This window comes from Misgurnus anguillicaudatus, chromosome 25, assembly GCF_027580225.2.
Source record: "Misgurnus anguillicaudatus chromosome 25, ASM2758022v2, whole genome shotgun sequence".
In the NCBI taxonomy this organism is placed as follows: Eukaryota; Metazoa; Chordata; class Actinopteri; order Cypriniformes; family Cobitidae; genus Misgurnus; species Misgurnus anguillicaudatus.
Genome location: NC_073361.2, coordinates 555300 through 578582, shown reverse-complemented (window position 1 = coordinate 578582; position 23283 = coordinate 555300). Strand labels below are relative to the sequence as shown.

The 23283-nt window shown below is 40.2% G+C and overlaps 1 protein-coding gene across 3 annotated transcripts in view; it reads right to left on the bottom strand.

Annotated features, from left to right (window-relative positions):
* Positions 1–23283, bottom strand: part of tmx3b (thioredoxin related transmembrane protein 3b) — an 81584-nt gene that overhangs the window by 23319 nt on the left and 34982 nt on the right. For all 3 annotated transcript variants that reach the window (XM_073863973.1, XM_073863972.1, XM_073863971.1), the window contains 2 exons: positions 18277–18322; positions 13525–13605 (listed from right to left, as the gene is read on the bottom strand). In XM_073863973.1, the coding sequence (XP_073720074.1) occupies positions 13525–13605; positions 18277–18322 (127 nt within the window). The remainder of the gene's footprint in view (positions 1–13524; positions 13606–18276; positions 18323–23283) is intronic.

Below are 23283 nucleotides of genomic sequence, written 5' to 3'. Positions count from 1 at the left end.
CTTGCCACTGTAAGATCTTCGGTTAACACAAGCTTGTTAATTTGGAGCCTAACTCATTGAAATAATTATTTCATGTAGTCTACTTTTACACTTAGAATTATTCATTGGCATCCTCTTCAGCCAAATATGAAAAATTACCCCATGATGTACTCACTCTTAAGCAATCCGAAATCTATCATCTTTTACCAACACATTTGGAGTTCTGTTGAGGTTGGAGGTCAGGTTTTAGTGTGTGATTTCTGTTCTTAGTGCAGTAGTGTAATTATTAGATTCTCATTAGTGCGTTTTTTTCACAGCTGTTTAGAATATTAATTCTATATTTTATTTATATATTATTCTTAATATTTTTCAATTCAATTCATTCAATTTTATTTATATAGCGCTTTTCACAATACTCAATTGTTTCAAAGCAGCTTTACATTAATAGAAGCAGTAAAAGCACAGAAAAATGACAGATAGCACAACATAATACACAATAGCATAAGCTGTCAAATTTGCTGAGGCTATGACTCGACATTATGAACGAGCTTATTACTAATGTAACGTCTAGGAGAAGAAGCTAAATTAAGCCCAAGCAGGCTACCTCCCCGGGGTAAAAAACCCCCTAGGAGAAAAAAAACAAAAACCCCGGGTTGTTGAGCCGAGGAAAAAAAAAAAAAAGTCCTAGGAGGGAAAAACCCTTGGGAGATATATATGTATATAAACACATATAAACGGATAAGGAGATTAAGCGGGGATTAAGCGGGGTTTAAGCGGGTTCTGCCGGTGGTCGTTGGTCAGGCATCAGCTGGGCATCACAGTGATGGACGACCAGTAGATCAGAGGTGAGTCGACTTTCACATCTACCGGAACTGGGTCTGTTTGTCCCATTGTCCTCAGGGTCGAGGACAGGACAGGGAGAGAAAAACAAAATCATATTAGCGTAGGGGCCGTTCACATGTAATGCAAGTGTCACACAGTGATGTGGTTTAATCAGCTTAGTTTCAGACAGACTAACTATTGCGGCATAATTATATTATCCACAGTTGAGGATTTTGCAAATTGGGGGCCCACTGCGACGGTATATATGGTAACTAAGGGTCACCTTCTGATTTTTAAGAGAAAGAGAAAATGAAACCTGTCGACCCGTTTGACTAAGGCCTGTAGCCCCACTGTCGTCGTTAATGCAGGTTCAGTGGCAAACGGGTCTATATTGCATGCTATTTACAAGATCATGAGAAAACGCCAACATCGCAACCTGACCATACGTGCCAACCCGTTTGACTAAGGCTGGAGGCCCCACTGTCGTCGTTAATGCAGGTTCAGTGGCAAACGGGTCTGTATGGCATACTATTCACAAGACACAAAAAAGCGCCAAAATCGCAACCCGACCATACGTGCCAACCCGTTTGACTAAGGCTGGAAGCCCCACTGTCGTCGTTAATGCAGGTTCAGTGGCAAACGGGTCTGTATGGCATAGTATTCGCAATATAAAGAAAGCGCCAAAAAGCCCAACCCAACCATACGTGCCAACCCGTTTGACTAAGGCTGGAAGCCCCACTGTCGTCGTTAATGCAGGTTCAGTGGCAAACGGGTCTGTATGGCATAGTATTCGCAATATAAAGAAAGCGCCAAAAGCCCAACCCAACCGTACGTGCCAACCCGTTTGACTAAGGCCGGATGCCCCACTGTCGTCGTTAATGCAGGTTCAGTGGCAAACGGGTTTGTATGGCATACTATTCACAAGAACACGAAAGTTCCAAAATCGCAATCCGACTATACGTTAAGATAAGGTTTTTATTTATTTATTTGGTTGGTCTGTTTTATGACCGCGAGTGCTTTGTTCCGTACAGATAACTATTTCGAGTTAAGTACTTTTACTAGACAAATTATGCGAATGCTTTGTTGAAGAGAAAAGTTTTAAGTCTAGATTTAAAATTATCGACTGTGTCTGATTCTCGGACATCGGTTGGTAAATCATTCCAGAGCTTAGGGGCCAAGTAGGAAAATGACCTTCCACTTTTAGACACTTTTGATAGTCTAGGGATAATCAAGAGACCAGAATTTTGTGACCGTAGTGTGCGTGATGGATTGTAATCTGATAGTAATTCTCTAAGGTATGAGGGTGCTAGGCCATTTAAAGCTTTGTAGGTGAGTAGTGATATTTTAAATTGTATGCGATATTTAACTGGTAGCCAGTGTAAAGATGCCAGAATTGGGCTTATGTGGTCGTACTTTTTAGATCGAGTAAGTACCCTTGCGGAAGCGTTTTGAACTAGCTGAAGCTTGTTTACTTGATTTGCATGGCATCCCCCGAGTAGCGAGTTACAATAGTCTATTCTAGAGGTCATAAAAGCATGGATAAGCTTCTCTGCGTCAGATGTAGACAGTATATGGCGTATTTTCGAGATATTTCTAAGGTGGAAGAAAGCTGTACGGCAGACGTTGGCGATATGACTATCGAAGGATAAGTTGCTGTCGAACATCACACCTAAGTTCCTTACCGTGGAAGATGGCACCACAGTGCAGCCATCTATGTGCAACGTGTAATCTGACATATTATGTTTGTAGCGGTTCGGTTCAATAATAAGTATCTCTGTCTTATTGGAGTTCAGCTTAAGAAAGTTATGTGCCATCCAGTCACTAACATCGCTAAGGCAGTCTGTTAGCTTAGAAAACGTGTGTGTTTCGCTGGGATGTGAGGAGATGTAAAGCTGGGTATCATCCGCATAGCAGTGAAAACTTATGTTATGTTTCCTGATAATGTCTCCTAGAGGTAACATGTATAACGAGAACAGGATAGGACCTAAAACCGATCCCTGCGGTACACCGTATTTAACCAGGGAGTGATATGACTCTTCCTCGTTTACATAAACAAAGTGATAGCGATTGGTTAGATACGACCTAAACCATGCTAGCGCCTGACCACTGATACCAACATAGTTTTCTAGTCTATTGAGTAAGATTGTATGATCTATTGTGTCAAAGGCTGCACTAAGGTCTAATAATATAAGAATTGAGATTTCACCACGATCGGATGTTAATAGGAGGTCATTTGTAACTCTAAGCAACGCTGTCTCTGTGCTATGGTGGGGCCTGAATCCTGATTGGAACTTTTCATATGTACTATTATTTGTCAAAAATGTGCGTAACTGGCTTGCCACTACCTTTTCTAATATTTTCGAAAGAAAAGGGAGATTTGAGATTGGTCTAAAGTTATTAAGCTCTCCCTGATCAAGCTGTGGTTTTTTAATCAGAGGTTTAATAACTGCTAGTTTGAAAGATGTTGGAACGTATCCTATTTCTAGCGATGAGTTAAAGATATTTAGAACCGGGGTTGACACTACAGGAAATACCTCTTTAAGTAGTTTTGTGGGAACGGGGTCTAATATACAGGACGATGATTTGGATGACGTTACTAGTTTAGAGAGCTCTTCTATTGTAGTAGGTTTAAATGAATCAAGATGTTCGTGTGGTAGTCTAGTGTTAAGTGAACTAACGGGTAGAGTGGTGGCTGCCTGTGTAGCTACGATGTTTTCCCTTATAGCCGTAATTTTGTTAGAAAAGAAGTTCATGAAGTCGTTACTATTGTGTTGGAGTTTACTATTGGTTTCTGTTTGTTCTTTGTTTCTAGTCAGTTTTGCAACGGTGCTAAAGAGGAAACGAGGGTTATTATGATTCTCATTTATAAGCTTGCTAAGATAGGTAGATCTGGCGGTTTTAATAGCCTGTCTGTAGTGTTTAACACTATCTTTCCATGCTGCACGCCATACTTCTAATTTTGTGCTTCTATAATTTCTTTCCATTTTCCTAGTTGCCTTTTTAAGAGCTGCGGTGTGATGATCATACCATGGAGCTGGCGGCTTTTCTTTGATTCTCTTTTTTCGAATGGGAGCAACGGCATCCAATGTGTTAGAACAGACATTGTTTAGGTTTTCTATTACAATATCTAGATCATCAGATTAAACATGGCGCCCCCCGAGGCAGACGTGTTTGCTCGCTCCGCTCTCGAATGCCGGTTTTTCTTTATTTTTTGTATGTTTAATGTTTTATCTGCCGTGCACAAATGCGGTGCACTGATTAAGTACAACAGACAGGCACTATTGGACATCGCCAACTCATTCGATCAACACGAATTCACTGGTTTTATACCTCCGGAGCTACAACACATCAGCCGCTCCCACAACAACCATCACCAGGAAGCCCCTGAAGCATCGAGCTCGAGTGAGATCGCTGACCCGAGGAGAGCGCTCCGGAGACGGCGCCGCAAACGAGGCAAGAGGGGAGGGCTTCATGCTAAGCTAAAAGCTCGCGCTAGCCGACCACCGCTGCCAAGCCTGCTGCTAGCCAACGTGCGATCCCTGGAAAACAAACTGGACGAGCTGAGAGCTAGGATTACATCACAGCGGGAAGTAAGAGAGTGTTGTGCTCTAATTTTTACCGAGACCTGGCTTTCAGATAAAGTCCCGGAATCTTCTCTTCAGCTTCAAACTCACTCCATACACCGAGGAGATCGGACCGCAGCCTCCGGTAAGGCCAAAGGGGGAGGTGTGTGTGTGTTTATTAACAACTCGTGGTGTGAGGACATACAAACTGTTTTTAAGCATTGCTCGCCTGACGTGGAGTTTTTGTTGCTGAAATGCCGTCCCTATTATTTACCGAGGGAATTCACCGCTGTGTTTATAGCCGCTGTTTACATCCCCCCGCGAGCTAACACCACATCAGCACTAGGCAAGCTCCACGATGTACTAAACACGCTAGAGACGTCTCACCCAGATGCCGTCTTTATTGCAGCTGGCGACTTTAATCAGTGCAAACTACGGACTGTTCTTCCCAAATATCATCAGCATGTGGACATTCCCACCCGTGATAAAAACACATTGGACAATGTCTATAGCAACATACGGGGTGCATACAGGGCTGTACCCCGCCCCCACTTTGGTCACTCAGACCACATATCTCTGTTTATGTACCCGGCCTACAGACAAAGACTTAAGCAAACGAACCCTGTTACCAAACAGGTTAAGCTTTGGACCCCACAAACTGAGAGCATCTTACAGGACTGCTTTGCTCTGACAGACTGGGATGTGTTTAAAACTGCAGCCACTTTGGAGGACTCTTCTGTCAGTATACAGGATTATGCTGAATATGTGACCGGGTATATCAGCACATGTGTTGATAACACTGTACCCACCATACAAATCAGGAAGTTCCCCAACGAGAAGCCCTGGATAAACAGTCAGGTACGCCACATGCTGCGTGCTCGATCACTTGCGTTTACATCAGGCAACGAGACCGAGTACAATGCTGCTAAATACGGACTGAGAAAAGCCATTACAGCGGCCAAGAGACAGTACAGAGAGAAGCTGGACAGTTTCTACTCTAATGCTGATGCCGGGCGGATGTGGCAAGGTATGCAACACATCACAGACTACCGAACCACCACGAACACTATCAACTTTTCTGAAAGCCTACCAGATGACCTCAACACCTTCTACGCCCGCTTCGAAACCTCCAACACCGACAGAAAGAGGAGACACATACACCCCATCCACCCCCCCTCTCCACCCCCTACTGTCTCATCAGCAGAGGTACACAAAGCACTGAGGAAGATCAACCCCCGTAAAGCCGCAGGACCAGACAACATCCCTGGGCGGGCCCTCAGAGCCTGTGCTACAGAGCTGACTGAAGTACTCACTTCAATCTTTAACCTGTCCCTTAGTCAGAGAATTGTCCCCACCTGCTTCAAGACCACCTCCATCACCCCCCTGCCCAAGAAGAGCCCACCATCCTGTCTAAACGACTACAGGCCAGTAGCACTCACTCCAATCATCATGAAGTGCTTCGAGAGAGTGATGCTAACCCACATTCAGAGCAGTATGCCGGACACATTGGACCCACTCCAGTATGCGTACCGGACCAACAGGTCCACCTCTGATGCCATTGCTGCTGCCCTTCACATCTCCCTCTCTCACCTGGAAAATAAGGACACCTACATCAGGACCCTTTTTATTGACTACAGCTCCGCTTTTAACACGGTCATCCCACACAGACTCACTCAAAAGCTACTTTTACTTGGACTACACCCCACACTATGTGACTGGCTTCTGGACTTCCTGACTGGCAGACCACAGTCTGTTAATATTGGAAATACTACATCAGATACAATCATTACCAATATTGGCACCCCACAAGGTTGCGTTCTCAGTCCTATCCTCTACACTCTGTTCACACATGACTGTGTTGCCACACACAAAAGCAACACCATTCTGAAGTTCGCTGATGACACCGCAGTGATAGGATGCATCACAGGCGACGACGAAGCGGCCTACAGGAAGGAGGTGGCCAGTCTTGTGGCATGGTGTGAGGACAACAATCTCACCCTCAACACAGACAAGACAAAGGAGATGATAGTGGACCTGCGGAAAAAGAAGAGAACTCACCAGCCACTGTTTATCCGACAGCTTGAAGTGGAGAGGGTGAGCAGTTTTAAATACCTGGGAGTCCACATCAGCGAGGACCTCACATGGACAATGAACACTACCCAGCTGGTTAAGAAAGCGCAACAGCGGCTTTACTTCCTGAGGAGGCTAAGGAAATTTGGTATGTCAACCAAGATCCTCCACAACTTCTATAGCTGTGTGGTTGAGAGCGTCTTGACCAGCTGCATCACTGCATGGTATGGCAGCACTACTGCGAACGACCGCAAGCGCCTGCAGAGAGTGGTGAGGACTGCTGAGAAGATCATCAGGACTCCACTGCCCTCTCTGCAGGCCATTTACCATCGTAGAGTATAAAGTAGAGCTGCATCCATTGTTAAAGACCCCACCCACCCCCAACACGGACTGTTCACGCTCCTACCCTCAGGACGGAGGTACAGGAGTGTAAACTGTAGGACAACCAGACTGAAGAACTCGTTTTTTCCCATAGCTATCAGACTCTTAAACAGCCACCCACTTCAGCGGACAGTCAGTCCTACTGTCCACATCATTTGAATACTGTAACTATGTTGCTGCTAATACCACCACCATTATATACTGCCAGTGTTACTCATGTAGCCCCCCCATCTAAATTTTTGCTCATAAGTTAATATTATTGCTGCATTGTTACAGTTATTTGCACTACCAGTAGTATCATTATATTGCACTCCATGTCAGTCTTTGCACATCTATTAATGTTATTGCTGCTATAAATACCTAGGTTACTGTTGTATTGTTGTCATTGCCATATTATATTTGCACATATTAGATCCTACTCCATACTTATTACTGCACTACTGTTTCTCTTGCACATAAGTTACTACCTCAAACTGTTAAATTATTAATACTGTACATTTGCACATCTTGTATATAGTCCATATTCAAACTCTACATTTCCCATACTTGCATAATAACATAGTTTACGTTTATTTATATATATATATATATATTTTTTTCCTTTCCTTCTCCTATATGTTCATACATTGTATATGTGTATGTATCAGTGTAAGTTTGTGTATGTATGTACAGTCCTGGCATTCTCTGTGGACGGCAAAGTAAGAATTTCATTGCTCAGGGAAACCTGTTTCCTTACTGGGTACATGACAATAAACGCTTTGAATCTTGAATCTTTGAATCACAGTTATCTGCATGTTTAATTTGGGACAGGTCTGGAAGAGTGCTAATAAAGCTATCTTTAGTGGTGGAAATTATTGTTCTGGCTAATCTGTAGCATGTTGTGGATTGAGTGATCCTATCTAGAAGTACAGTGTATGACACAAGGTAATGGTCAGAAACTGCATCACTCTGAGGTGATATTTTGATGTCATTAATATTAAGCCCGAGTGACAGAATTAAGTCTAATGTGTGCTTACGAGTATGCGTTGGCCCTGTCACGTTTTGTCTAATATTGAGAGAATTTAGAACATCCATAAACGCACGTCCTAATGCATCTTTATGGTTATCCACATGAATATTAAAATCACCAACGATAAGAGCTTTATCTACAGTGACTGCAAGCTCAGACAGAAAATCTGCTATTTCTTTAAGGAAATCTGCATGGTGGCCCGGAGGTCTATAGATTGTAGCTAAGGCAAAAGAGAGCTGTTTGTGGTTACGATCAGTTATTTCCATATTTAACAACATTAGTTCAAATGATTTAAATTTTAGTTCAGATTTTTGGTTTACTTTAAAAATTTTGTTGTATATTGTAGCTACACCACCCCCTCTCCCCTTTAACCTAGGTTCGTGTTTATAATAATAGTCTTGTGGGGTGGATTCGTTTAAACTAATGTAGTCGTCTGCTTTAAGCCAGGTTTCTGTTAAACAGAGTGCATCTAAGTTTTGGTCATTAATTATTTCATTAACAATAGGTTCTTTATTGGTAAGCGATCTAATGTTAAGAAGGCCGAATTTTAACATTCGAGGTTCATCTTGTAATGTATTGTTTTCTAATTTTATGTTGGTCAAATTTGTACGTGATGTGGCAAGCGGTGCTCTGTATTTGCTTGTTCGGGGAACAGATACAGTTGAAATGTGTTGATATTCTGGTAAGATCGACTCGAAGTTCTGGGATATATGTGATCTAGACATATCATGCCAGCTAACAGACGGACAGTTAAGCTGATCCGTCTGTTTCCTGACCTGGGCCCTGGATAGTCATACTATATCAGAATTAAGAATATTAATCAGATTTCTGGTGAGTATAGCACTTCCTTCTGATGTCGGATGAAGGCCATCTCGGGTTAGGAGGAATGGTCTACCCCAGAAATGCTTCCAATTGTCTATAAACCCTACATTATGCTGAGGGCACCACTTTGACATCCAGCCATTGAGAGACACTAATCTACTATGTGTTTCATCTCCCCGGTAGGCGGGGAGGGGACCAGAGCATATTACATTGTCTGACATTGTTTTTGCAATTTCACACATCTCCTTAATATTATCTTTGGTGATTTCCGACTGTCGGAGTCTGGTGTCATTTGTTCCGGCGTGAATAACAATCTTAGAAAACTTCCGTTTAGCATTAGCCAGCACTTTAAGTTTGGATCTAATGTCAGACGTTCTGGCTCCCGGTATACAGTCGACTAGGGTGTTTGGTGCCTCAATGTTAGTGTTCCTGAGTATAGAATCTCCAATGACCAGGGCACTTTTAACAGGTGTTTCAGCTAGTGTATTCCTTAGGGGATCGAATCTGTTAGAAAGTACCGTAACGTTATGGGTCTTAGATGGACGCCGTATATGACTATGCCGCCTGACAGTCACCCAGTTAGACCGCCGACTTGACTCTGATGTCGGAACCGAGCCATGTGTATTATGATAAACACTATGCGCGCTCGATACAGTATTTATAATGTTTACATTAGCATCTGATGTCGGAACACTATGTGCGCTCGATACATTGTTTGTAATGTTTACATTAGCATCTGATGTCGGAACCGAGCCATTAGTCTTTTCGCTCGATACAGTATTTACAACAGTAACATTAGCGGTTTTGCTATCCTCAACTAGCGTTCGGATGCGCGATTCTAGTTCAGCAACCTTCTCAGTTAATCTTAATACTTCAATACACTTAGTGCATGTAAACCCATCTATGCTAACGGCAGAAGCTAAACTATACATGTAGCAAGTAGTACATGTTACAATAACAAGCGGAGTCTTACCGCTTTCATGCTGGGCGATGGCGTCTTTGTTTACCCGAACGCGCTCCGCGGAGCTGCATCGCGTTGGGGGTTTGGTTGTGGTACGCCTCAGTCGCCTGCGAACGTCTGGGTCCAGGGTGATGTTGGGCATGCTGAATCTGCGAAGGCCGGGCAGCGGCTCCTCCACAGCTTCCCGATCGCTTTCATGTTGGGCAATGGCGTCTCCGTTCACTCGCTTACGGTCCGTAAAGCTGCATCGCGTGGAGCACTCGTTTGTCGCATTCCTCGGTCGCTTGTGGACGTCCGGAGACATGGTGAAGTGGGCGCTGTAGCTCGCGTTGGATCTGCTCAAACCGATCAACTCCTTCGCAGCTTCCCGCTCAGGCGAGGACAGGTCAGAAAAGCATATATCAGATGAATCCGCCATTAGATCGGAAAATGCTAGCTTCAGTCGGCAGCGTTTGTTGAAGCTAGCGGGCTATATGCTAACACTGTGGGTGTTTATTAGTGATAAATAGTTTCACGTGGTAGTAATGCTCAATAATCCTCACGGTAAAGTATTCCTAGGTAAAACTTAATATATAAATAGGAATAAGATAGTAAAAAAGGCTTTTAGATGAAGAACTCGACGGAGCTCCGATGCACGATCTGTTCAGCGTGAAACCGGAAGTGATCTGACGCACATTTTATATTATTGTTGCTCTAAGCTCTTGTTATATTTTGTTATACGTATTGATTGATTATATATATTTTTGGCACATTTATGCATTTAGTGTATATTTAAGTTCTAATAACTTACTGTCATATTTTGTGCAGAATTGTGTTCATTGTCTTTTGGCAATGTTGGAGGTGGAGATTGTGCACCTTATAAAGTTTGTTTCCTGTTGTAATTGCAATAGTTAAATAACTGGATTGTCTTAAGTGTGTTTTTCAAATGTTCTAATAATGGACTTGTGCAATTGAGAAGTATACTACTCTCTTACACCTATGTTGTTTTATTAAAATAAAAATATAACTTTGTGCTGAATTTTGTGTTTTTTGGGGGGGGGCTCGAAGGAGGTTTCGCCCACGGTGTAATTCCATGTAGAACCGCCAATGATTACAGCCCAGCATTGAAAACCATAGTGCTGGCTAAGCTTGTTGTGAAGCTTTAGAGTCTGGGCCTAAATACATCTTTGTGTAGCTGGATCCTGGACTTCCTTTCAGGCAGACGTCAAATGGTCAGAATGGGAAACAGCATTAGGGGCCAATCACACCAAAAGCGTTTATGGCAGTTGCAGGCGCCTTTTTTGAATGATATTCTATGGGCAGGGTGCGTTTGCGTGCTGTTTATGCACGCCGAGCGCCTTGCGGTTTTTTGCCGCCTGCCGCGCACGCGTTTTTGAAAGAGCGCTGAGAGCGGAGAAGCACCCGACGTCATTCGCGTCTTTCCATTGTCCAATCGAATGAGGGGAGAGGTGGGCCTTACGTTGTGGTGAGGGACGTTTACAGTTGCTTTGAAGAACCGGACTCCACTCGCTGACTCTCTCCTGCGTGTTTGTGCACCTCTCACCCTCAAACAAGGTCAGAGCAAGCGCCCTCTTTTTAAAGTTTCTGCTAATATGACAGTTAACTGCAAAAGAGCGCTCACGCTTCAATATTTGATTGACAAGGCAGCTGACTCGGTGGTTGCTTAGCAATATAAAAAAGCCGCGTCGCACTGCTCTTTTTTAAAAAAAGGCAGATCGTGCCTTGCGTTTGCAAGCGTTTAAAGCGCTTTTGGTGTGACTGGCCCCTTAGCTTCTCACTGACTCTCAACACAGGTGCTCCTCAGTGATGTGTTCTTAGCCCTCTTCTGTACACACATGACTCTGTAGCAACACACATCTCTAATGTCATCGTCAAATTTGCTGATGACATAACGGTGGAAGGCCTCATTACGACAATAATGAGACGGCCTACAGAGAGGAGGAGCGCTCTGACACACTGGTGTCTTGAGAGCCCCTCAACATCAACAAGACCAAGGGGCTGGTGGTGGATTTCAGAAGACAGGATAAATAACACACCCCCATCACCATAGATGTAACACCTGTGGAACGGTTCAACAGCTTCAAGTTCCCGGGCGTACACATCACTGAGGATCTTACATGGTAAATGGACTGCATTTATATAGCGCTTTTAACAGACATTTGGCGATCCAAAGTGCTTTACAAGTTACCTCACATTCACCCATTTACTCACACATTCGTACATCGACGGCGGTGACAGCCATGCAAGGCGCCATCCAACTTGTGGGGAGCAGCTGGGGTTAGGTGTCTTGCTCAAGGACACTTGGTCACATCCCCACTTTATTTCTGCCATACACACTAAATAGGATTGTTAACTGCACCCACAAATACATAAAGGATTCAGGACAACATCATACACCAATAACTGCACAGTATTTAATGTATACCAAGTGTACATCTTGCCTTTGTGAACACCCACTCTTCACTTCATGAGTACATTGTGTTCTGTGTATATTGTATATTAAGTAAAAGTGTGATTTGTACATAGGGCTGGGCGATATGACCCAAAAAAATTATCGAGAAAATGCTTTCCATATCAATCGATATCAATAATTATCATGATAAATAACAAATCTTTATTCCTGTCAAATTTAAAGGCAAATTTAAAGGCTGAATGAAAATTGTAAAAACCAGACAGTTAATAATTGTTTTAAACTACTTTTTATTCAGAACACGACAAATGAAAATACTTAAATCTTGTTTTAATGTTCAGGCATCTGTATTAAATGTAAATAGCCTATATTTGTTATGAAATCAACACATTTCTGACACAGAAAGCAGCAGGCTACTGTCACTTTAAGACCTAAGACAGACTGCTTTAAGTTTTAATATACTGAGTAACATCCAGCTGTTTATGTTCACTTAAACAAAAAAGAAAACTTAGTTCAGTGATCATGCGTGTGTTATACATATACGAGCTATACACGCTGATAAATGTTTGTCAAGAGCGTCACGTTGCTGTTGGAGCGCACACGCATACACTATATTCACAGCAGTGGTGGATCTGCTGTTTTTCCTAAGTTTCCTGAATTTGTGAATGTCCTGTAAATATACTTGTAAAGTTGTGCGGATGTGTGCGTGCGCAAGGCGGACGCTGAATGAAAGTACACTGTACTGCACCTATTGTGTCTGCTGTGTTTGACGAACCCTGTTTGCGCGTCCAACATTACACACAAGAAAATGTTTCCGCGCATTTGGATTCCGTGATTCCGTCCGCGTTATCCGCATCGCGAAAATCATGGGCTCTACTAATAAATGAATAACTTGCCTCATCTTCCACTCCTTCAAGTCTAACTGACACTCTGATTGTAATCCCCATGGTAAACCAAGAGCGCGTGCCGCATCCAGAAGTGCTTGCGCAACATTACGCACAGTGCGTAAACATTATTGATCACTTATCGAACTGTCCTTATTGTTTTATTGTACAAGTTTATATCTGTAAAATTATCGTTATCGAATTATCGCCCAGGACTATTTGTACAGTTTGTCATGTTGTATTCTGCACTGTCTGGAGCACGCACACAAGACATTCACTCATCACTTACACATGTGCTATTGGTGATGTGACAATAAAGTGATTTGATTTGGAACCTGTAAGCACTGCACCATCTGTTCATTGTTCTTGAAAGATTTCTATTGCTCAGTCTCTTTATCCCACACTTTAAGTCTTGTCCTTTAATATGCCATGTTGTGTTATACTCACTAGAGAATCAGCACTTTTTTATTACCAAGCCAATACTGATGCAAAAAATAACGGCCAATACCGATCCGATACTACTATATTTTTCTTGAACAATTTAAAATTGCACACACATTCAAGAGAACATAAAATGTAGCTTTAATGTAGGTTAAACAGTAAAGCAGAATTAAACTTCTCACCCTGACACCCGGTTGGCAAACTCAATGATGTCATCTTTGGTTCTTGGGCCCTTGTAATTATAGGCGAGCTCCCCCTTCAGCCTGAGAAAGAGAGAGTGCAAAATATCATACTGAAAAAGATCTAAAAGAAATTAAGAAGCTATCAACTGATGTCACAACCATAACTGAAAAATCACATTGACATCAAAAGATAAAAGTAACTATCTCTGAATATACAAAAATGGAAATTGTACATTTGCTTGTGTCCATCAGCATACGTTTTAAATGCATTAGCACACTATTTTCACAGCAGTTTACATACTGTGTGTAAAGCTATATTTGTTTGTTGCTGTTCATTACATAGCAATTTTAACATGTTTATATTTACTCATTTACTTTTACATTTCCCCATGTAATGCATTATCATCATAACAATCACGCCCAGTAAAGATGCATCTCAGAATGGGTCTAAATAAATCATGATCCCAAGAACAGACCAATATACTGCAAGCAATTCCCAAGCGTGCATATTGCAATATGTATCTACTACCTACCCTTACATGAATGATGTAATAATCCCCAGAACATTGCTTTATTTGCAGTTTAACAGCTGTATATTGAAACACCCTAAAAGTATTTGCTACGGTTACTGGAGTACACAAGCGTATTTCATTTGTCTCTAAAGAGCATGAGGTCCACTGATAATTCATGCATGATACAATGATTGCTCTATGTATGAGTCTCAACCAGTCCATGAAAAACAAGACAGACATTTTGTTTACTCAAATCTCTATTTCCAAAACATAGTTTTTTCTGCTAAATGTCAAACCTCTGAATTAATTTGCTGTAAGTAACCACTATATCAAAATAAAACATATAATAATACACTTCCCTCATTAGGCAGGAAATTACCCCTGAGGTGGTTTTCAACAACACCCTCAACTCCCCTGATGCTACTGTATAGCCCAGCATCAAAAATTAAACCACAGATGAACAGAGGAGCTTTACTCCATCTTCATACTAAGGTTTTGTCTCATCCACAAAATGTATAATGTGAGGGCTCGCAAAACTTCAAATTCCATGGTAGGCCTTTAGGCAGGCACTCTTCAGTTTTTGGTAGCCCGAAATGAATGCAAGTAGCCAGAATAAAAGGACATTATTTTAATGTAGAATTTTGAGACAAAACACAAATAATAGTCATTTAAACGAATCAAATTACAATCATCAAAATTTCTTAAACTTGAGATATTAACTGAAGTCACGGATAAGAAAATACCACTTGATGTTAAGGGCATAGCACAGGGTTCCTTAATTAATTTTCAACCGCAAGTCAAATTTTACCAACAATACAAAGCCAAGGGCCACATTGTTTGCTCTGCTATTTTTGTTGTTGTTTTTGCCAACTGTTCCCTGCTCTTCTCCGCACTGAACCTACTCACAATCTAATAGTGGTTTCAATGGGTGACAAAACCTACAGTTTGGATCATTTTTAGATCAGAAAATAGGGGCTACTGTCAATTTAAGAGAAAGTTCTGCACGGAGCCACATGGCCTAACTTCACATATCTGAATTTTTAACTGATTATGTTCACTTCAAGATATAAATAATTGTTTTTACTAGAATACATGCCAAGCTTGTTTTGTGCATATCTGTCCGGTAAAGACATTAGAGAGAGAGAGAGAGAGAGAGAGAGAGAGAGAGAGAATGTGTGCATGTTGTCGGAAATGAAACTCTCTGTATGTAAGTTTCTTAATGTGTGCTTCTGAACATAACTTGCTAAAACTCTTATGCAATTTATAGCACATTTAAGCTTGCGGTGGGAGATTTCACTTCCTACTTGAGTATAGTAATGACTGAGAGGATGACGTTGGGAGGAATTTGTGGGCAACAGATCCAGTTCATCACTGACAAATCAGTAATGTGTACTCCCTGTACAGTTTTAGCAATCGTGAATTGAAAGTGAAACTAAAAAGCGAGCGCGCACACATAATATACAACATAATTACCCAACCAAATCTTTAAGAGAATGCAAAAGCATTCAAATATATTTTTCCTCCCTAAGACAGCCCGACGGGCAGGGCAGAGACAGATTTTGGTAGCCCCACTACTAGGGTTAAGCGATGTCCCCATAAATTGGCAGTTGACGATGGTTACGTAAACCATCGCAATGGACGATGATATCATTAGGTGGGGGGGTATTTTAATTTTTCGTTATTATTCGTTATTATATAATTATTATTCGTTATTTTACTTTATTACTTCCACTTAAGAAGAGTTGTGCACTTTTTATTTTAATATATATTTTACATAAATACTATTCTGTACTTAAAATCTATAATTTTGTTATTTTACTATCCCAACTATTGTCTCTTTCCTATAGGTTGCACATAAGGGGAAAAAGTAGCTTTAATCCACTGAAGAAGAGTTGTGCACTTTTAAGCACTTTTTAATCTCTTTACATAAATATTTTTTTCTATTTAAAAGCTATAATTTCGTTATTTTACTAACCCAACGACTCCTCCGCGCTTTCCAAATTTTGCATGTAAATATCTGTGCATTATGTGCCACCAGTACTCCGTCAGAGAGCGGGTCTTCAGCACCGCGGGGAGCAGCCAGCACTTCAATCCGCAGCTTATTAAAACTAGACAAAGTGAACAGGGCCAAACACATCGAAATTTAAACATGGTCTGTGTATGTAAATCCCGCGTTTCGGTCGAAGTGTTGTTCCCGTTTCCTTGTTCTTGACGTTCGCTGAATTCTGGGTTTATATCCTAATCTGCCGCTTCAGTGCAGTATAGCCTCAATGTAACAATGAGCACGATCTCCCGAGACACTACAATAGGCTACTAATAAATGATTAATATGGGCTGTTTTCTTGTACAAAATTAATTATTTTAAGATAAATGTACAACATGTAAAAAGACAAGATTCTAGCAATGTCAAGATGAGGGATGGGCATTTTCCAGTAACTTACACTTACCAGTAATTTACTATTACTTTTAATATCTTATTTTTCGAATATTTAAGCTCTTAAAGAACGAATATTCGTTTATTTAAATTATGTTAATTAAGACATGCGTGTTTTGTATTTTTCATTTTGTCATAATTTCACAGAAGGCTTAATTAGGAAATATCCACAACAAGCTAAACTTATATTCTGTATGTATATATATATATATATATATATATATATATATATATATATATATATATATATATATATATATATATATATATATATATATATATATATATATATATATATATGTATGTATGTATTTTTAAGTTGAAAACATTGTAAAAAAATATATTTTATTTATATATATTTTAAATTCTTTTAAAAAATATCCTACAGAAAAAAATGCGTTAAAACTTAATGCGGAGCGAAGTCTAGTCAAATCCTTAGTTTCAAGTCGGTCGTTAGTATTAATTCATTACTGTTTGATCTTACATACATTATATTATACCAAATATTATACACTAACCCCAAATCTAAGCGAAGTTTGAGGACTTGCGAAGTTTAAAGTTTGAGGACTTGACAAAGTAGGCTATCATCATTTAAACAGACTCAAAACACCAAGAGCCCGGAGCAAATGAAAAAACACATCTACATAACCGACTGCTCAGTCGCCATATAAATATCTTCTCAGTTTAGTTTGACATGTATTTGTGAATAAAGAAAACCGTATTTATCATACCTGCTTCGGTGAAAGCCCGTTCTTCTGACTAGATACAATAATGCTTTGCTTTAAACTGCCATGTGCAGTTATCCGGTTCATTTTCAAAAGAGCACCGCATATAATAAATGTTCTCCGTTTCATATCGTTCTCCGTGTCTGTCTCCTTATTAACAAAATAAAGTAGACTTTATAACAGAAAGCTTACAAATCTCTCAAGATGTGTTGATTCTGGCGGCGGAGAAGCACGTTTAATAACACGTGAGCCCTCACTGAGCCAGTAGCCAAATACGGCGCGGCGCGGACAAACCCGGAGATAAAAGGAAAAACTTAAATTCGTCTGCAATCTGCATTGCCAAACAATCAGAAATACATACAAATTAATGTTCATGTATATTTTACATTTAAGTCTGTAAAAGACAGTATAGATGAAGTGAAAAAGCATTAAATAAGTTGTTACCCTTTGGTGGCACATTAAAAACAAACAAACATTCGAATAGCATTTTTTAAATTCGAATTATTATTGCCATTCGAATATTCGAATATCCGTGCCCATCCCTAGTCAAGATCAAATGCCTGACAGGATATTTTCACAGACTAACACACGTCACGTCTCAGGCATAGACTACAGTATTTAAAATAGCATATATGCATTAGTTATATTTTCTATTTAATTTATAGAGCAATTCACGCAAAGATATTAGGTTAACTATAGTCTATATAGAAGAGAGTAAGTGTATGTCCACTCGCAGCGGAGTGGGGAGGGGGCGTGGCATCACGATGGGGTCTCTCCATCGTGATGTCAGTCAACCATCACGATGGACGATGATATCGTCTATCGGCACAACCCTACCCACTACAAGGCATAATAGCCCTGGGACATTGGGATAGAAATTTTGGGAGCTCTGCTATAACACATAACAGTGAGTATTTAAAACATTTTGTCAAAAAAAGACAAGCACAGAAAAGCACATCATTAATATATTTGATTATCTGTAGCGCACTGCTGACATGTTTTGTTTATGCTACTTTGATTTCATTATCCATGTCAGAGAGACAGGGATGCACAGTAAATAACATAATAGAGAAAGACTTACAGTTTTATTGTGGGGTATCCTCGCACACCAAACTCTGAGGCAACACCTGTGCGATACAAGAATATACAAACCAATGTTAAATAAATTGGCAATAATAAAAATGCTACTATCAGCATTTTCAGCTGATCTGCAAAAAAAGATCAAGCATAAGCAGACATCTCAACAGACATGTTTTTTCATTAGAGAAATTTCTCTAAACTGAAGCTCTAAAGGTCTAAAGCTATTTCATGCATTCTGTAAAGCGGTGCCAAACCCTGACAAAAGATATTTGTAAGACCAGCACCAAATGGCTGACTTCACAGGACACTTCTCATTCTCTCAGGACAATCTGTATATTGAATGCTACATACACAAAGTATCTGAAACTGGTCTTGTTTGGTGTCATATGAAGTGGTACAATCTGGGTTATTAATATAACAACATTATTCAATGTAAAAATGTAAAAACACATAAAGCAAACTTCACTTAGTGTTGATAGACACTTCCCCTCTTAGGCATAAACCAATCAATCACCCACTGTATTCAACGGCCCTGTGTTCACAGCAACCAATAGTTCAGCTGTATTTTCTATATTTAGAAATGCACAGCATCATGTATTTTTATTTTAAGGAATCTTTAACCAGATCTTCATCTTTCCAGGTATGCAATGGTTTTTTGTTTGATTGTTTCATATTTGAATTGGATTGTAAATTGGCTTCTGAATTATGTTTTTCCTACCTGATTAATAAATTGTTACGTTTGCATTCATTCTAATTTGCTCTGTATTATTGACTCTTCTAAGTTACTATAAAGAATTACGATATCCTTTGTCACTATAAATCTTTGATTTAATTAATTAATACATAGTTAAGTTCTACCTCTAACTAAGTTGTTATGCATTCATGTTTATATGTGGGCCATCAGGATATTGAGTCATAACCTCTAATCATTGCCTTTACTTTGATTAAGTTGTATATAGTAATATGATTTAACTATATTCGGCTAGATGGTGCTATGCCTAAACGTCTGGTCATCTTTTTTGAATTAAGTTTTATATAACAGATTGTGTGAGACTATATGGAACTGTTTTAACGTGAGTCTGTAAGCATGGAGTGGTATTGTTACAATTTTAGTCATGAACCTCGGTTCGGGCTTATATCAAAATCCAGTCCCAATGTAGGGCACCCACCTCAAAGGCAGTTGGGGGGAGGGCTAAAATGCTTGTTATCTGCTGTTGCTACAAACAGCACAAATTATGCCACAGAAGCATATAAAACTGTTATAGGGACTGTAATAATATTTCTGTCTTCATCACCAAACCAAATAACAAAATACATCCATAAGAACGTGTCTGTCATTTAACTTAAATTAACAGTGGACAGAGTTCATCATTTGTGTTCTGTATTGGGCTATGTGTGATAATAAGCACAATCATTACATAATAATCAGAATATAAAAACTGCATGTAAACAGGAGTGAAGATGTTAAGTCCTTACTCTGATCATTGGAAATAATCGTATTATTAGTGTACATGTAAACATAGTCATTGATAGATGAGTCATTAGGGGGTTGGGTCTCAATATCCTCAGGTGTAAATCACATCAATATTCATGCCCATTGACACTCCCTTGCATAATGCCTTTACACAACAAAAAGTGTCTTACAAAAATTAAATCAATAAATTGTTTAATGGAAAAAATGGATAAAATGTTTTTTTTACATCTTTTTGCCGCAAATTCTCAACTCTGTAAAATCCAGTACTCTTTTTTTGTGAACAAATGTTTAGTATGTGTTTCTTGGCTTTATTTGAGCAACTGCTAATAATATATATATTAGTGATGTTACGTTCGTGAACGAATCGTTCTTTTTGAACGAATCTTTTAGGTGAACGAATCGTTCTCGTTCATGCCATCCATTGACCCATATGATTGGCTCAACGTACTGAATGAATACGCCCTTCACTGACCGAGCCGCTGTTTTGAGTCTGAACGAACGAGAGAGAGATCGCGTTTTTAAACAAACTGAATGACTGGTACAAGTTACAAACTAATGAATGAGAGAGATCGTATAGAAAGCTAGTGCAACGTAAACAATATTGTGAAATAATCATGTGGTTTTATTTAAGTAAAGTTATAGTAACCATGTTTAGGCGGACTATTTACCTTTAATAAAAATGATAATCAAGGTAATTACTGTTGAAAAATTTGGTATTTCTGTTTAATATAGTTTTATATATCTATATAGTTTAATCCACCCTTTCACTGAACTTAAATCAGTCATCTGCGTCTGAACGAAGTCTTAAACGACATGACCGAAATTATATGATTCGTGAACGAGGATCTGATGACTGACTGAACCAGAGGAGGCATGCACGGGAGTCTTTATTTACAACAAATCCAGATTAGATGTACTATAAATTAGTGTTGGGCGATACGCCCCATTTTGAGATCGTCCTATCGTCAGCCTGTGAGATCGGCGATACACGATAGTATCGGGGGTGGGGGGGGGGGATCGTGAGGCAGTAGTTTACTCGTTTTTGTTAATTTTTTACTCATTATAACAACTCACTTGATTGGTGGACAAAAAAAGAACAAGAGCAACGCCGTCATGACCGCAACCTTCTTAAAACTGATGCCATTAATGTGAGCGCGTCATTAAAACCCTAACCATGAATACTTAACTGTAAAAACATGCATCTGCGCGCGCACACACACACACACACACGTGAGCGCACATACAAACAATTCAATGCATTTGTTAGGTGCTGTTGCAGAAAGCTACACGTGTCAAGCAGTGGTGCTCTCAGAGGTGCCTTTTTAAACACCTTGGTCCAGCGGAACGCAATCATATTTTAAACACAATCATATTTTAAACACGAGGGACGTGTTGCTACAACTCATTATAATGCATATCATAAACAGGATTAGTGATCTGACTTCGGACAGAGCGCAACTCTCTCTGCACGTACGCGAGAGTGTGAGGCACCAATATGCAGTGGGTCATATTTTAAACAAAAAGTAAAGTTTGCCTCAGCTCGCATGAAACACATCAAACAGAACAAAGACATAACGATTACTACTTTAGTTTATGTTTAGACTTCGGACAGATGCGAGAGCGCGTGCACGTGAGACAGAGAGAAACGCAGCTGTTCATGACACGATGGATTTGCTAGGAGGAGTCCAAGACGCGCGCATTAAGTGCAGGTACGTGCAAGAAGGAATTCTCTTTTTACAAGCTCTCCGCGTAAAGCGAATCCCACAAACCCTCATGCGAGGAAAAGCATGCAATGTGGATATTAATGTAAAACTATGATGATAATAATAACCATTCGCCAACTATCGTCATGACTATCGCCATGAAAGCCTCCCATTGGCGATATGTCTAAAGATCATCGATACACAATACTATCGTCTATCGGACAACCCTACTATAAATGTACGTGTATCTTACTATATTCTGTAGCTTGATACAATTATGCTTAGTATTTCACAATTTGAGCTTTATTAAAAACTAATGAGTTTTTGCAAAAAGTATTTTATTGTCTTATAAAACATAATGACACACATCTTCGCCACCTATTGGCGTATTTATGTAAAATTAAGAAATGGTCACTGAACGAATCAGTGAACGAGTCTGAACGAATCATTTTGGTGAACGAACTGAAAATGAACCAGTCACCTAAATGAACGAAAATTTCCATCACTAATATATATATATATATATATACACACACACTCACCAGCCACATTAGGAACACCTTACTAGTACCGGGTTGGACCCCCTTTTGCCTTCAGAACTGCCTTAATCCTTCGTGGCATAGATTCAACAAGGTACTGGAAACATTCCTCAGAGATTTTGGTCCATATTCACATTATAGCATCTTGCAGTTGCTGCAGATTTGTCGGCTGCACATCCATGATGCGAATCTCCCGTTCCAACACATCCCAAAGGTGCTCTACTGGATTGAGATCTGGTGACTGTGGAGGCCATTTGAGTACAATGACTCATTGTCATGTTCAAGAAGCCAGTCTGAGATAATTTATCCTGCCGGAAGTAGCCATCAGAAGATGGGTACACTATGGTCATAAATGGTCAGCAACAATACTCAGGAAGGTTGTGGTGTTGACACGATGCTCAATTGGAACTAATGGGCCCAAAGTGTGCCAATAAAATATCCCCCACACCAGAACACCACCACCAGCCTGAACCATTGATACATGACTGGGTGGATCCATGCTTTCATGTTGTTGACGCCAAATTCTGACCCTACCATCTGAATGTCGCAGCAAAAATCGAGACTCATCAAGCCAGGCAACGTTTTTCCAATCTTATATTGTTCAATTTTGGTGAGCCTGGGTGAATTGTAGCCTCAGTTTCCTGTTCTTAGCTGTCAGGAATAGCACCCAGTGTGGTCATTTACTGCTGTAGCCCATCCAGCACAAGATTCAACGTGTTGTGCGTTCAGAGATGCTCTTCTGCATACTTCGGTTGTAACAAGTGGTTATTTGAGTTATTGTTGCCGTTCTATCAGCTTGAACCAGTCTGGCCATTCTCCTCTGACCTCTGGCATCAGGAAGGCATTTGTGCCCACAAAACTGCTGCTCACTGGATATTTTATCTTTTTTGGACCATTCTCTGTGAACCCTAGAGATGGTTGTGCATGAAAATCCCAATAGATCATACTCAGATCAGCCTGTCTGGCACCAACAACCATGCCACGTTCAAAGTCACTTAAATCACCTTTCTTCCCCATTCTGACGCTCGATTTGAACTGCAGCAGATCGTCTTGACCATGTCAACATGCCTAAATGCATTGAGTTGCTGCCATGTGATTGGCGGATTAGAAATTTGCGTTAATGAGTAGTTGGACAGGTGTATCTAATAAAGTGGCCGGTGAGTGTGTGTGTATGTGTGTATATATATATATAAAATGTTACGCACATGTTATTGCAGCACAGTGTGTATTGAATTCATTGTTATGTGATATTAAGCAGAGATGGGAAAAGTACACACATCCTTTACTAAGAG